Source organism: Coregonus lavaretus, assembly GCF_964263955.1.
Source record: "Coregonus lavaretus genome assembly, chromosome: 16".
Lineage (NCBI taxonomy): Eukaryota > Metazoa > Chordata > Actinopteri > Salmoniformes > Salmonidae > Coregonus > Coregonus lavaretus.
Genome location: NC_140003.1, coordinates 38,031,723 through 38,046,507, shown reverse-complemented (window position 1 = coordinate 38,046,507; position 14,785 = coordinate 38,031,723). Strand labels below are relative to the sequence as shown.

Sequence of the window (14,785 nt, the reverse complement as noted above, 5' to 3'; positions counted from 1 at the left end):
CAAATAGAGATACTGGGGTGCAAAATAGCAAAATAAATAACAATATAGGGATGAGGTAATTTCAGATGGGCTGTGTACAGGTGCAGTGATCGGTAAGGTGCTCTGACAACTGATGCTTAAAGTTAGTGAGGGAGATAAGAGTCTCCAGTTTCAGAGATTTTTGCAATTCGTTCCAGTCATTGGCAGCAGAGAACTGGAAGGAATGGCGGCCAAAGGAGGTGTTGGGTTTGGGAATGACCAATGAGCTAAGATAAGGCGGGGATTTGCCTAGCAGTGATTTATAGATGGCCTGGAGCCAGTGGGTTTGACCACGAACATGTAGTGAGGACCAGCCAACAAGAGCGTACAGGTCACAGTGGTGGGTAGTGTATGGGGCTTTGGAGACAAAACGGATGGCACTGTGATAGACTACATCCAATTTACTGAGTAGAGTGTTGGAGGCTATTTTGTAAATGACATCGCCGAAGTCAAGGATCGGTAGGATAGTCAGTTTTACGAGGGCATGTTTGGCAGCATGAGTGAAGGAGGCTTTGTTGCGAAATAGGAAGCCGATTCTAGATTTAACTTTGGATTGGAGATTCTTTATGTGAGTCTGGAAGGAGAGTTTACAGTCTAACCAGACACCTAGGTATTTGTAGTTGTCCACATACTCTAGGTCAGACCCGTCGAGAGTGGTGATTCTAGTCGGGTGGGCGGGTGCCAGCAGCGTTCGATTGAAAAGCATGCATTTAGTTTTACTAGTGTTTAAGAGCAGTTGGAGGCTACTGAAGGAGTGTTGTATGGCATTGAAGCTCGTTTGGAGGTTTGTTAACACAGTGTCCAATGAAGGGCCAGATGTATACAAAATGGTGTCGTCTGCGTAGAGGTGGATCTGAGAGTCACCAGCAGCAAGAGCGACATCATTGATATACACGGAGAAAAGTGTCGGCCCAAGAATTGAACCCTGTGGCACCCCCATAGAGACTGCCATAGGTCCAGACAACAGGCCCTCCGATTTGACACACTGAACTCTATCTGAGAAGTAGTTGGTGAACCAGGCGAGGCAGTCATTTGAGAAACCAAGGCTATTTAGTCTGCCAATAAGAATGCGGTGGTTGACAGTCGAAAGCCTTGGCCATGTCGATGAAGACGGCTGCACAGTACTGTCTATTATCAATCGCGGTTATAATATCGTTTAGGACCTTGAGCGTGGCTGAAGTGCACCCATGACCAGCTCGGAAACCGGATTGCATAGCGGAGAAGGTACGGTGGTATTCGAAATGGTCGGTGATCTGTTTGTTAACTTGGCTTTCAAATACTTTCGAAAGGCAGGGCAGGATGGATATAGGTCTGTAGCAGTTTGGATCTAGAGTGTCACCCCCTTTGAAGAGGGGGATGACCGCGGCAGCTTTCCAATCTCTGGGGATCTCAGACGTTATGAAAGAGAGGTTGAACAGACTAGTAATAGGGGTTGCGACAATTTCGGCGGCTAGTTTTAGAAAGAAAGGGTCCAGATTGTCTAGCCCAGCTGATTTGTAGGGGTCCAGATTTTGCAGCTCTTTCAAAACGTCAGCTGTCTGAATTTGTGTGAAGGAGAAGCGGGGGGGGCATGGGCAAGTTGCAGCGGAGGGTGCAGAGTTGGTGGCCGGGGTAGTGGTAGCCAGATGGAAAGCATGGCCAGCTGTAGCAAAATGCTTGTTGAAATTCTCGATTATTGTAGATTTATCGGTGGTGAGTGTTTCCTAGCCTCAGTGCAGTGGGCAACTGGGAGGAAGTGCTCTTATTTTCCATGGACTTTACAGTGTCCCAAAACTTTTTGGAGTTAGTGCTACAGGATGCAAATTTCTGTTTGAAAAAGTTAGCCTTTGCTTTCCTGACTGCTTGTGTATATTGGTTCCTAACTTCCCTGAAAAGTTGCATATCGCGGGGGCTATTTGATGCTAATGCAGTACGCCACAGGATGTTTTTGTGCTGGTCAAGGGCAGTCAAGTCTGAGGAAAACCAGGGGCTATATCGGTTCTTAGTTCTGTATTTTTTGAATGGGGCATGTTTATTTAAGATTGAGAGGAATCTTGAGACTGGCTAGGCCACTCCAGGACCTTGAAATGCTTCTTACGAAGCCACTCCTTCGTTGCCCGGGCGGTGTGTTTGGGATCATTGTCATGCTGAAAGACCCAGCCACGTTTCATCTTCAATGCCCTTGCTGATGGAAGGAGGTTTTCACTCAAAATCTCAGGATACATGGCCCCATTCATTCTTTCCTTTACACGGATCAGTCGTCCTGGTCCCTTTGCAGAAAAACAGCCCCAATAAAACAGCCCCAACAGCATTCTTTGTCCTCCAAACACGACGAGTTGAGTTTTTACCAAAAAGTTCAATTTTGGTTTCATATGACATTCTCCCAATCCTCTTCTGGATCATCCAAATGCACTCTAGCAAACTTCAGACGGGCCTGGACATGTACTGGCTTAAGACACGTCTTGCACTGCAGGATTTGAGTCCCTGGCAGCGTAGTGTGTTACTGATGGTAGGCTTCGTTACTTTGGTCCCAGCTCTCTGCAGGTCATTCACTAGGTCCCCCCGTGTGGTTCTGGGATTTTTGCTCACCGTTCTTGTGATCATTTTGACCCCACGGGGTGAGATCTTGCGTGGAGCCCCAGATCGAGGGAGATTATCAGTGGTCTTGTATGTCCTCCATTTCCTAATAATTGCTCCCACAGTTGATTTCTTCAAACCAAGCTGCTTACCTATTGCAGATTCAGTCTTCCCAGCCTGGTGCAGGTCTACAATTTTGTTTCTGGTGTCCTTTGACAGCTCTTTGGTCTTGGCCATAGTGGAGTTTGGAGTGTGACTGTTTGAGGTTGTGGACAGGTGTCTTTTTATACTGATAAATTCAAACAGGTGCCATTAATACAGGTAACGAGTGGAGGACAGAGGAGCCTCTTAAAGAAGAAGTTACAGGTCTGTGAGAGCCAGAAATCTTGCTTGTAGGTGACCAAATACTTATTTTCCACCATCATTTGCAAATAAATTCATAAAAAATCCTACAATGTCATTTTCAGGATTTTTTTCCTCAATTTGTCTGTCATAGTTGACGTGTACCTATGATGAAAATTACAGGCCTCTCTCATCTTTTTAAGTGGGAGAACTTGCACAATTGGTGGCTGACTAAATACATTTCTTTCCCACTGTACCTATGATGAAAATTACAGGCCTCTCTCATCCTTTTAAGTGGGAGAACTTGCACAATTGGTGGCTGACTAAATACTTTTTTCCCCACTGTATGCATTAGAAGAAACCACGCCACTGTCCGCCCCACCGCCATTGTTTTTGTTTTGTTGACGAAGTGAAGTCATCGCGCAATGTGGTAAAAAAAATTGCACTACATATTCTGCTGTTCTATCGCACGAGCAATGTTGTCCGAGGGGGAAAAGAAACGTGCGTTGTTTGCAGTAACTTCTATGTTGTAATATTTCAAACGGTCATTGCAGTTTCACCATTAAGGATTCCAGCTTTAATTTATGTAGAAGAATGGATGTAGCAACTGCAGATTGCCCCTTTTTTAATGGCGATATGATAACAGGTTGGCAGCATAATGAAACCTACATGATTCCTGCGTAATGTATGTTACAACTCCTTCCTGTTGTGTTGTCCCCTCCAGCGGTGGGAGCAGTAGACGGCGGACGACAACATGAACGGACAGCTGGACCTGAGCGGCAAGCTGATCATCAAGGCCCAGCTGGGTGATGACATCAGACGCATCCCCATCCACAATGAGGACATCACCTATGACGAGCTGGTGCTGATGATGCAGCGCGTCTTCAGGGGCAAGCTGCAGAGCAACGACGAGGTCACTATCAAATACAAGGATGAGGGTAAGCATGGAAGGGGACTTGGGCCATTCTGGACTAGCACTGGAGTAAGATGGATTATCACATTACCTCTGCTTCGCAACACACGTGACCGCCCTCGTTGAACCGATTGAGCCATACCAAAGGTACCAATTAGATGGCTCCTGCCGCAACAATTCAAGCTAGCTGTGGAGCAGTGGTGTAAAATACTTTAAAGGACTTCTTAATTCGTTTTTTTCTGTATCTGTACATTACTTTACTATTTTTATTTTTGACTACTTTTACTTCACTACATTCATAAAGAAAATAATGTACTTTTTACTCCATACATTTTCCCTGACACCCTAAAGTACTCGTTACATTTTGAATGCTTAGCAGGACAGGAAAATTGTTAAATTCAAACACTTATCAAGATAACATCCCTGGTCATCTCTACTGCCTCTGATCTGGCGGACTCACTAAACACAAATGCTTCGTTTGTAAATTATGTCTGAGTGTTGGAGTGTTACCCTGGCTATCCGTAAATTAAAAAAACAGGAAAATGGTGCCGTCTGGTTTGCTTAATATAAGGAATTTGAAATAATTTATACTTTTACTTTTGATACTTAAGTATATTTTAGCAATTACATTTACTTTTTTTACTATTACTCAAGTAGTATTTTACTGGGTGACTTTCACTTTTACTTGAGTCATTTTCTATTAAGGCATCTTTACTTTTACTCAAGTATGACAATTGCGTGCTTTTTCCACCTCTGCTATGGAGTGAGTTTACGGTACGTTCTTAACTTGGTTACACTCACCCTTTCTAAACTCACTACACAGCGAGCTACCCCGGCTGTTGAGCTTAGCCCGACTGCCGATCCAGGTCATGGCACCACTGTAACGGGGTTCAGTGTGCTGCTAACAGTTTAGCTTCCTCCACTGTCCGATTGCGCCATACTGGGCTCGAACCAGTGATCCTCTGCTTAGCAACACACGTGACAGCCCTCCTTGACAACGTGTAAACCGATTGAACCATACAAAAGGTACCAATTGGATGGCTCCATCCGCAACATTTTAAGCTAGCTGTGAAATGAGCTTACGGTACGTTCTTAACTCCGTTACACTAGCTAGATGTCATCTGACCCCTCAACATTTAGATGCTCCCTGCTGGTAATGGAAACAGATGTTCTCTTTCATACACTTGAGAATGCATCCTCCACTTTTTAGAGTTATCATGGGGCGTAAGAGAATAGGTTAATGTGAGGGTTTCTACTACACAGCGTTCACCAATTCAGTCATTTCAGAATAGTCATTATCTTAGGAAATAAGGATTCATTGTGAAAGTATTTGAACGTGGCCTCATTCTGATTTGGGTTCTAAATGATGTTCCCTGCTCTCTTCTCTTCCTGCAGACGATGACCTCGTTACTATTTTCGACAGCTCGGATCTCTCTTTTGCCATCCAGTGCAGTAGGATACTCAAACTCACTCTGTTCGGTAAGATATTATCATACACATACATAACCATCCCTTCCTTTTTTACAATAGGCCTTACTGCTGCTGTGTCAAGCACACCCATCCTGGAATAATCAAAACAACTTGATTTTCCCAATAGGATATTAAAGTAGGCTCATTCTGTTTTTCTAGTCTTTGTTATTGTACTGTACTATATAGAACTTCTATCCTTTGTATCCTCTTGAATACTCATTCTGACTGTTCCATTCCATCAGCCCCCTCTCTACAATAGTTTTAAGGTTCATGTACAGGAACATGCCACTGGGAGGCAGTCTAGTCTCATATTTTGACATTGAACCTGAGGTCTTTACGGATCCCGGGTCGGATCCCGCTCGGTGGCCTCGGATCTGTGGGAAAATATATGAAATACCGACCGGATCCCAAATTATATTTGAAGAGTTTAGCTCCTAAACAACATAAATGCAAATGTCATACATTTACATTTTGTCTTAGGCCTAAATGACTGTCAGGGGGTCCCCTTTCATCAAATCAAATGTGTCAATATCAATTTGTGACAAAACGGCAGATTTTCTTTATTAAAACAAGGCACTTATGTGATGTGGGTTAAAATTGACTACTTGTTGTGAGAGAGGAGGAGGACACAGCAGAAAAGAGTGATAGCCCCTAAACTATATAAACGGAGTTTCTTAAACATTGAGTCAGTCATTCTTTGCTAATATGAAGAAGAAACTGAATGGAAGACCATACAGGGACGAAGAACTGACAGGCGAATCATCTGTAGTCGCCTCATTTATACACATTGTGGATACGAAGGGGAAAAAAGGTTGCCCATATTGTCAAGACCTGAGCTATTTAATTGCATTGTTTTATTTATTCAATTTACTAGTTTATTTAGGGTGTCTAATTTATTTGTTTAAGCTTGGCCTATTTAGTAGGCTTTTTAGAATTTTATTTAGGTATTCTCTTTGTTTCAAATCCCCTGCAGTCGATGTCTGCATAATAATAAAATCTGCATAAACATCTGTCCGTTTAAGCTAGAGAGATCTGCATTGGAATGCGTCTGAATCCACCACATCTGCTAACGTTGCACTTCCGCATCTGCGGTGAACGGATCTAGAGCGGTGTTTTTCAGACCATGAGACATCCTGAAAATCAGTCTTCTCACAAAATCGTATGTAGCGTCCGAACGGTTTAGCCTACAAACTATTATGACCCCTCTATGGAAAGAGGAGACTCTCACGAACACGATGGACTCATCTGAAGTCGGGACAGCCGATATGCCAACTTCTGTCTGTAGCGTCCGAACAGTTTGGGCTACACACTAATATGACCCTCTGTAGAAAGGTGGCTCTAGGATGCCCACAGACATCACAAGACTCACCTGACGGTCCCCCGGTACCAGTTGAAAAAATGAATGGAAGTATGTATGGAGACTGTTTAGTGCCAAAAATAAGGGGTTAAATACATGTTAAAAAATATGTTTCCTGATCTTTCTTACAGTGGGGAAAAAAAGTATTTAGTCAGCCACCAATTGTGCAAGTTCTTGCACAATTGGTGGCTGACTAAATACTTTTTTCCCCCACTGTATATCTCTCAGTATAGGACATAGGATATAGATATATGATATGAATATAGGACTTCTGAACAAACTTCCTTTAGATTGTTTTTGGGACTATATGTTGTTCCATGTAGTGAATGTTGTTATTGAATGCGTATGGGCTAATAGCAGTAAGGCCAAAAATAGTTTTTCATCAAATACTTTTTATATATTTTAAAAATTCAAAATCAAATAGCTAAATTATCCTTGGTATGACCTTCTTAAAACAATGCCATATAGCTTAGTCTTTAATAAATACAATTGTTCAACCAAGTGGATCTGCTCGTGTTGTTTGTGTATGCGTGTGCGGTAGACAGATTGCCATAGGCTTATCTGCAGAAATATTGTATATCCTAATGTGGAAGGCTGACGATGTTATTGATTGTGTAATGCATGGATAACTTCTCTCTTCAATTATGATTTATTAATGTATTAACTCTCCGGACTGTAGGACTACACAGCCGTGTTGTGGATGACTTTTCTATCAAACCCGTATCCAAACCAATCTCAGGCTATATAGGCTGATTCTGTAGGCCTAAAGGATATATCTACATTTCATTTAGAACAACAAATATTAGGCTATTATATGAGTTAGACCTGAGTTATAGAAATAGCCTACCAAAATATGTCTAACACACAACACTCGCTAGCGTCCTAAAATCACCACATAAAATCCTCTAATCTAAAATAATTAGGTCAACAGAAACAACATGAACAAATCTTTGAAAACCTAAAAGTATTCTACATCCAATTATAGCATTGTAATAGTGGGATACTGACCTCTAGACCAGGGGGATACTGACCTCTAGACCAGGGATCGTCAACTAGATTCAGCCGCAGATGGTCGGGGGTCCGGAACATAATTTAAAATAATTTGTAGACTGCAAATTGATTGCAAGAAGCCCAAACAGAGATAATAGTTGACTAAAACCATAATAATTTCAAACCTTGCTTACATTTGTATATGATCATGTGTCTCTTTAAGCGTGGAAATACTTGAACAGATTTCCAAAATTAAAATCACTTGGAGCTGATTTCCTGGTGTTTCTACAGTCTTATGTCCAACAATGAAAATTCTAAAAGAAAAAAATATATATTTGTTTTGTTCAGAAAACTTGTGTGGCCAAATAAAACCACCTTGCGTGGCAATAAAGCTATTTATTTATTTATTTGGGGGATCCATTTGAATTGGATACAGACCTGACCCAATTTGGATCCAATTCTCTCTCAGGTCGGACATGTTTTGTGTCGGATCTGGTCCACCTCATATCTGAATCGGATCGGATATTGATTTTCCAAAATAAATACTGGATCCTGTTGGTCGGGTAGGAATTTAATGGATCCATTTCGGTTCGGATCTCCGTTTTTGGATCCGAGAAGACCTCTACATAGAACTCCTTCTTCGTACCCCTTGACACTTTCTATCATTCTGTCCTGCCGGGATCGTCCCAAAGGCAATGTTCGTATGCTGGTTGGGTAGTAGAGGCACCAAACTATACTTGTGAATTATTATCATTTCTGTCATACTTTTCACGTCCCTCAGGAGTTAAGCTCCATCTCAGGCTCCATGTTGTCAACCCCTTTTCAGAGAGTTTTAAGAGTGTGCTCTGCAAAGGATGGCGAGGACTTTTGTTTAACAGAACATTCTGTAGGTCATAGGGAGTGTTAGGTTACTATTGATACTGGATTTACTGGTTTAGGCCTAATCATCATAATGCTCTACGGCCAGTGGCAGCCACAGCCCTGTCCCCACACTGTAGTGTGTGTGTTCATGTCACAGTATTGTACTCTGGCCATGTGTTATGGATCCGCCTTTGTTTCACAGTGCTGGAATGTCAGATATGCGTTACTGTTTACACACACCCGTCTCCCCCTTTCATCTCCAATGCCATCAGGCCCCATTATGTCATTTCCTGTGCTGTTCCCAATTACATCGCAGCGGCCCTGAACTATTCCTGCTATTATTAGAGAGGATGCGGCAGAAAATAAACAAAGACAGAATGAAAGACAAGACAATAAATGTTTTGGGGATATTTGACTCCATCCCAAGACTTTAGTGCCGAGGCCCGGAGCACGTGGCGCGGCCGTGACCTCACATGGAGCTGATATTCCCAGACGTGTGCAGGGATTGGTAGCAGGAGGGAAGAGTAGGATTCATCCCGACAGTCCGTGTCTCCATAGAGGGTCTTCTTCTGACCCGCTGGGTCTCTGCTCACACAGGAATCTGGAATTCTGTCTGTAGAATGCCCTTAAGGCTAGTGGAATTCCGAAGGATTTCCACTCTATAGGAGATTATTTCTCTGCCTATACCCTCGTATGTCATATGCTACAGTCTCATTGATATCATATACCATGTGTCCAAAGCTCTATCCTCTATAATGAAATCCTCCCATCATGCATTTCAACTGAGCTTCATTTGTTGGACTTCCTGTAGTGTAGGACAGTGCTCATCTCTGTCTGTACTAGTCGTGGTCCAGGAGATGAGTGTTGGGTCACATCTCAAATTACACCCTGTTCCTCATTGAGTGCACTACTTCTAGCCAGAGCCACAGTCTTAATGTCATATGGTTTCTGTGTCAAACCAGAGTACTGTGGGGCTGCTCATGCCCCTGCTCTTTTTGGTACCCATTGATGGGCCATACTCTACCTCTACCTCTGTTCCTCTATACTCTACCTCTACCTCTGTGCCTCTATACTCTACCTCTGTGCCTCTATACTCTACCTCTACCTCTGTGCCTCTATACTCTACCTCTGTGCCTCTATACTCTACCTCTACCTCTGTGCCTCTATACTCTACCTCTACCTCTGTGCCTCTATACTCTACCTCTACCTCTGTGCCTCTATACTCTACCTCTCTTATGTGCCTCTATACTCTACCTCTACCTCTGTGCCTCTATACTCTACCTCTACCTCTGTGCCTCTATACTCTACCTCTACCTCTGTGCCTCTATACTCTACCTCTACCTCTGTGCCTCTATACTCTCTCTTCTCTTTCTCACTCCCTCGCCCATTCAGCCCTCTGCACCACATTGGCCCTGTGATGTTTCTGTGGGGTGATTTAGCACCTATGTCCTTCCAGAGACGAGGCTCACATGAGGGGTGAACTGTGTTGTGCTATGGCAGCCTGTCTGCAGCCTGTATGGCCTCTATGGAGCAGCCTGTCTGGCCTCTATGGAGCAGCCTGTATGGCCTCTATGGAGCAGCCTGTATGGCCTCTATGGAGCAGCCTGTCTGGCCTCTATGGAGCAGCCTGTATGGCCTCTATGGAGCAGCCTGTCTGGCCTCTATGGAGCAGCCTGTCTGGCCTCTATGGAGCAGCCTGTCTGGCCTCTATGGAGCAGCCTGTCTGGCCTCTATGGAGCAGCCTGTCTGGCCTCTATGGAGCAGCCTGTCTGGCCTCTATGGAGCAGCCTGTCTGGCCTCTATGGAGCAGCCTGTCTGGCCTCTATGGAGCAGCCTGTCTGGCCTCTATGGAGCAGCCTGTCTGGCCTCTATGGAGCAGCCTGGGACTCATTGAGCTGATACATGGTTCCCAAACGTTTTCACTCTGGTCCCCCTTCCAGCATTAGGGAACATCCCGAACTGTTCACACCCCTCTTGTTGGTGGAGAGAATTCTGCAGGTTTAAAGCTTATTTCCTGCATTTCTACACATTTTGCCATAGGGTGCAATTAGTATTTTGCCGTTTTAAAGCACATTTTCTTGCAATTCTATACATTTTGCCATGTCTAATGTGTATTCATGTCATATTTGAGTGACAAAAAATTTACAACAATATCTATGGGCTAAAAAACACACAAAAAATAAAATTGTTGACGGGCTAGTTGATCTGGACATTTCTGACAAGTTATAAATAGCTCTATAAGGTACAAGACAAAATGATGATACACTACCCAATTCCATAATTGCAGCTTGTGCATTCTACTATTTCAACTTTCAAGAGTACGTTTAAAGCCGCACTGAGTGCCTTTAAAAATACAAAAACAGGTCTCTCCAGAGATGTTCGATCGGGTTCAAGTCCAGGCTCTTGCTGGGCCACTCGAGGACATTCAGAGACTTGTCCCGAAGCCACTCCTGGGTTGTCTTGGCTGTGTGCTTAGGGTCGTTGTCCTGTTGGAAGGTGAACCTTCGCCCCAATCTGAGGTCCTGAGCGCTCTGGAGCAGGTTTTCATCAAGGATCTCTCTGTACTTTGCTCCGTTCATCTTTGCCTCGATCCTGACTAGTCTCCCAGTCCCTGCCGCTGAAAAACATCCCCACAGCATGATGCTGGTGCCAGGTTTCCTCCAGACGTGACGCTTGGCATTCAGGCCAAAGAGTTCATTCATGGTTTCCTCAGACCAGAGAATCTTGTTTCTCGTGGTCTGAGAGTCTTTATGTGCCTTTTGGCAAACTCCAAGCGGGCTGTCATGTGCCTTTTACTGAGGAGTGGCTTCCGTCTGGCCACTACCATAAAGGCCTGATTGGTGGAGTGCTGCAAAGATCGTTGTCCTTCTGGAAGGTTCTGCTATCTCCACAGAAGAACTCTAGAGCTCTGTCAGAGTGACCATCGGGTTCTTGGTCACCTCCCTGACTTTTTTTATTTTTTTTATTTCACCTTTATTTAACCAGGTAAGCCAGTTGAGAACAGGTTCTCATTTACAACTGCGACCTGGCCAAGATAAAGCAAAGCATTGCAATAAAAACAACACAGAGTTACATATGGGGTAAAAAACATAAAGTCAAAAATACAACAGAAAATATATATACAGTGTGTGCAAATGTAGCAAGTTATGGAGGTAAGGCAATAAATAGGCTATAGTGCAAAATAATTACAATAGTATTAACACTGGAATGCTAGATGTGCAAGAGATTATGTGCAAATAGAGATACTGGGGTGCAAAAGAGCAAAATAAATAACAATATAGGGATGAGGTAGTTGGGTGGGCTAATTTCAGATGGGCTGTGTACAGGTGCAGTGATCGGTAAGGTGCTCTGACAACTGATGCTTAAAGTTAGTGAGGGAGATAAGTCTCCAGCTTCAGAGATTTTTGCAATTAGTTCCAGTCATTGGCAGCAGAGAACTGGAAGGAATGGCGGCCAAAGGAGGTGTTGGCTTTGGGAATGACCAGTGAGATATACCTGCTGGAGCGCAGACTACGGGTGGGTGCTGCTATGGTGACCAATGAGCTAAGCTATGCGGGGATTTGCCTAGCAGTGATTTATAGATGGCCTGGAGCCAGTGGGTTTGACGACGAACATGTAGTGAGGACCAGCCAACAAGAGCGTACAGGTCAGTGGTGGGTAGTGTATGGGGCTTTGGAGACAAAACGGATGGCACTTTGATAGACTACATCCAATTTGCTGAGTAGAGTGTTGGAGGCTATTTTGTAAATGACATCGCCGAAGTCAAGGATCGGTAGGATAGTCAGTTTTACGAGGGCATGTTTGGCAGCATGAGTGAAGGAGGCTTTGTTGCGAAATAGGAAGCCGATTCTAGATTTAACTTTGGATTGGAGATTCTTTATGTGAGTCTGGAAGGAGAGTTTACAGTCTAACCAGACACCTAGGTATTTGTAGTTGTCCACATACTCTAGGTCAGACCCGTCGAGAGTGGTGATTCTAGTCGGGTGGGCGGGTGCCAGCAGCGTTCGATTGAAAAGCATGCATTTAGTTTTACTAGTGTTTAAGAGCAGTTGGAGGCTACTGAAGGAGTGTTGTATGGCATTGAAGCTCGTTTGGAGGTTTGTTAACACAGTGTCCAATGAAGGGCCAGATGTATACAAAATGGTGTCGTCTGCGTAGAGGTGGATCTGAGAGTCACCAGCAGCAAGAGCGACATCATTGATATACACGGAGAAAAGTGTCGGCCCAAGAATTGAACCCTGTGGCACCCCCATAGAGACTGCCATAGGTCCAGACAACAGGCCCTCCGATTTGACACACTGAACTCTATCTGAGAAGTAGTTGGTGAACCAGGCGAGGCAGTCATTTGAGAAACCAAGGCTATTTAGTCTGCCAATAAGAATGCGGTGGTTGACAGAGTCGAAAGCCTTGGCCAGGTCGTTGAAGACGGCTGCACAGTACTGTCTATTATCAATCGCGGTTATAATATCGTTTAGGACCTTGAGCGTGGCTGAAGTGCACCCATGACCAGCTCGGAAACCGGATTGCATAGCGGAGAAGGTATGGTGGTATTCGAAATGGTCGGTGATCTGTTTGTTAACTTGGCTTTCAAATACTTTCGAAAGGCAGGGCAGGATGGATATAGGTCTGTAGCAGTTTGGATCTAGAGTGTCACCCCCTTTGAAGAGGGGGATGACCGCGGCAGCTTTCCAATCTCTGGGGATCTCAGACGTTATGAAAGAGAGGTTGAACAGACTAGTAATAGGGGTTGCGACAATTTCGGCGGCTAGTTTTAGAAAGAAAGGGTCCAGATTGTCTAGCCCAGCTGATTTGTAGGGGTCCAGATTTTGCAGCGCTTTCAAAACATCAGCTGTCTGAATTTGTGTGAAGGAGAAGCGGGGGGGGGCATGGGCAAGTTGCAGCGGAGGGTGCAGAGTTGGTGGCCGGGGTAGTGGTAGCCAGATGGAAAGCATGGCCAGCTGTAGCAAAATGCTTGTTGAAATTCTCGATTATTGTAGATTTATCGGTGGTGATAGTGTTTCCTAGCCTCAGTGCAGTGGGCAGCTGGGAGGAAGTGCTCTTATTCTCCATGGACTTTACAGTGTCCCAAAACTTTTTGGAGTTAGTGCTACAGGATGAAAATTTCTGTTTGAAAAAGTTAGCCTTTGCTTTCCTGACTGCTTGTGTATATTGGTTCCTAACTTCCCTGAAAAGTTGCATATCGCGGGGGCTATTTGATGCTAATGCAGTACGCCACAGGATGTTTTTGTGCTGGTCAAGGGCAGTCAAGTCTGAGGAGAACCAGGGGCTATATCGGTTCTTAGTTCTGTATTTTTTGAATGGGGCATGTTTATTTAAGATTGAGAGGAAATTACTTTTAAGGAACAACCAGGCATCCTCTACTGACGGAATGAGATCTATATCCATCCAGGATACCTGGGCCAGGTCAATTAGGAAGGCCTGCTCGCTAAAGTGTTTTAGGGAGCGTTTGACAGTGATGAGGGGTGGTCGTTTGACCGCGGACCCGTTACGGACGCAGGCAATAAGGCAGTGATCGCTGAGATCCTGGTTGAAGACAGCTGAGGTGTATTTAGAGGGTATGTTAGTCAGGATGATATCTATGAGGGTACCCATGTTTACGGATTTAGGGTTGTACCTGGTACGTTCGTTGATAATTTGCGTGAGGTTGAGGGCATCTAGTTTGGATTGTAGGATGGCTGGGGGATTAAGCATATCCCAATTTAGGTCACCAAGCAGTACGAACTCTGAGGATAAATGGGGGGCAATCAATTCACATATGGTGTCCAGGGCACAGCTGGGGGCTGAGGGGGGTCTGTAGCAAGCGGCAACAGTGAGAGACTTATTTCTGGAAAGGTGGATTTTTAGAAGTAGAAGCTCAAACTGTTTGGGCACAGACCTGGATAGTATGATAGAGCTCTGCAGGCTATCTCTACAGTAGATTGCAACTCCACCCCCTTTGGCAGTTCTATCTAGACGGAAAATGTTATAGTTGGGGATGGACATTTCAGAATTTTTGGTGGCCTTCCTGAGCCAGGATTCAGACCCTGCTAGAACATCAGGGTTGGCGGAGTGTGCTAACGCAGTGAATAACTCAAACTTAGGAAGTAGTCTTCTGATATTTATGTGCAAGAAACCAAGACTTTTGCGATTACAGAAGTCAGCAAATGATAGCGCCTGGGGAGTAGGAGTGATACTGAGGGCTGCAGGGCCTGGGTTAGCCTTTACATCACCAGAGGAACAGAGGAGGACTAGAATAAGGATACGGCTAAAGGCTTTAA

At 44.3% G+C, this 14,785-nt stretch overlaps 1 protein-coding gene across 3 annotated transcripts in view; it reads left to right on the top strand.

Annotated features, from left to right (window-relative positions):
- The window catches only part of LOC311143627 (protein TFG-like), a 58,083-nt gene that overhangs the window by 10,164 nt on the left and 33,134 nt on the right, over positions 1-14,785 (top strand). For all 3 annotated transcript variants that reach the window (XM_084179490.1, XM_084179492.1, XM_084179491.1), the window contains exons 2-3: positions 3,641-3,854; positions 5,225-5,308. In XM_084179490.1, coding sequence (XP_084035616.1) covers positions 3,671-3,854; positions 5,225-5,308 — 268 coding nt within the window. In that variant the 5' untranslated portion in view covers positions 3,641-3,670. The remainder of the gene's footprint in view (positions 1-3,640; positions 3,855-5,224; positions 5,309-14,785) is intronic.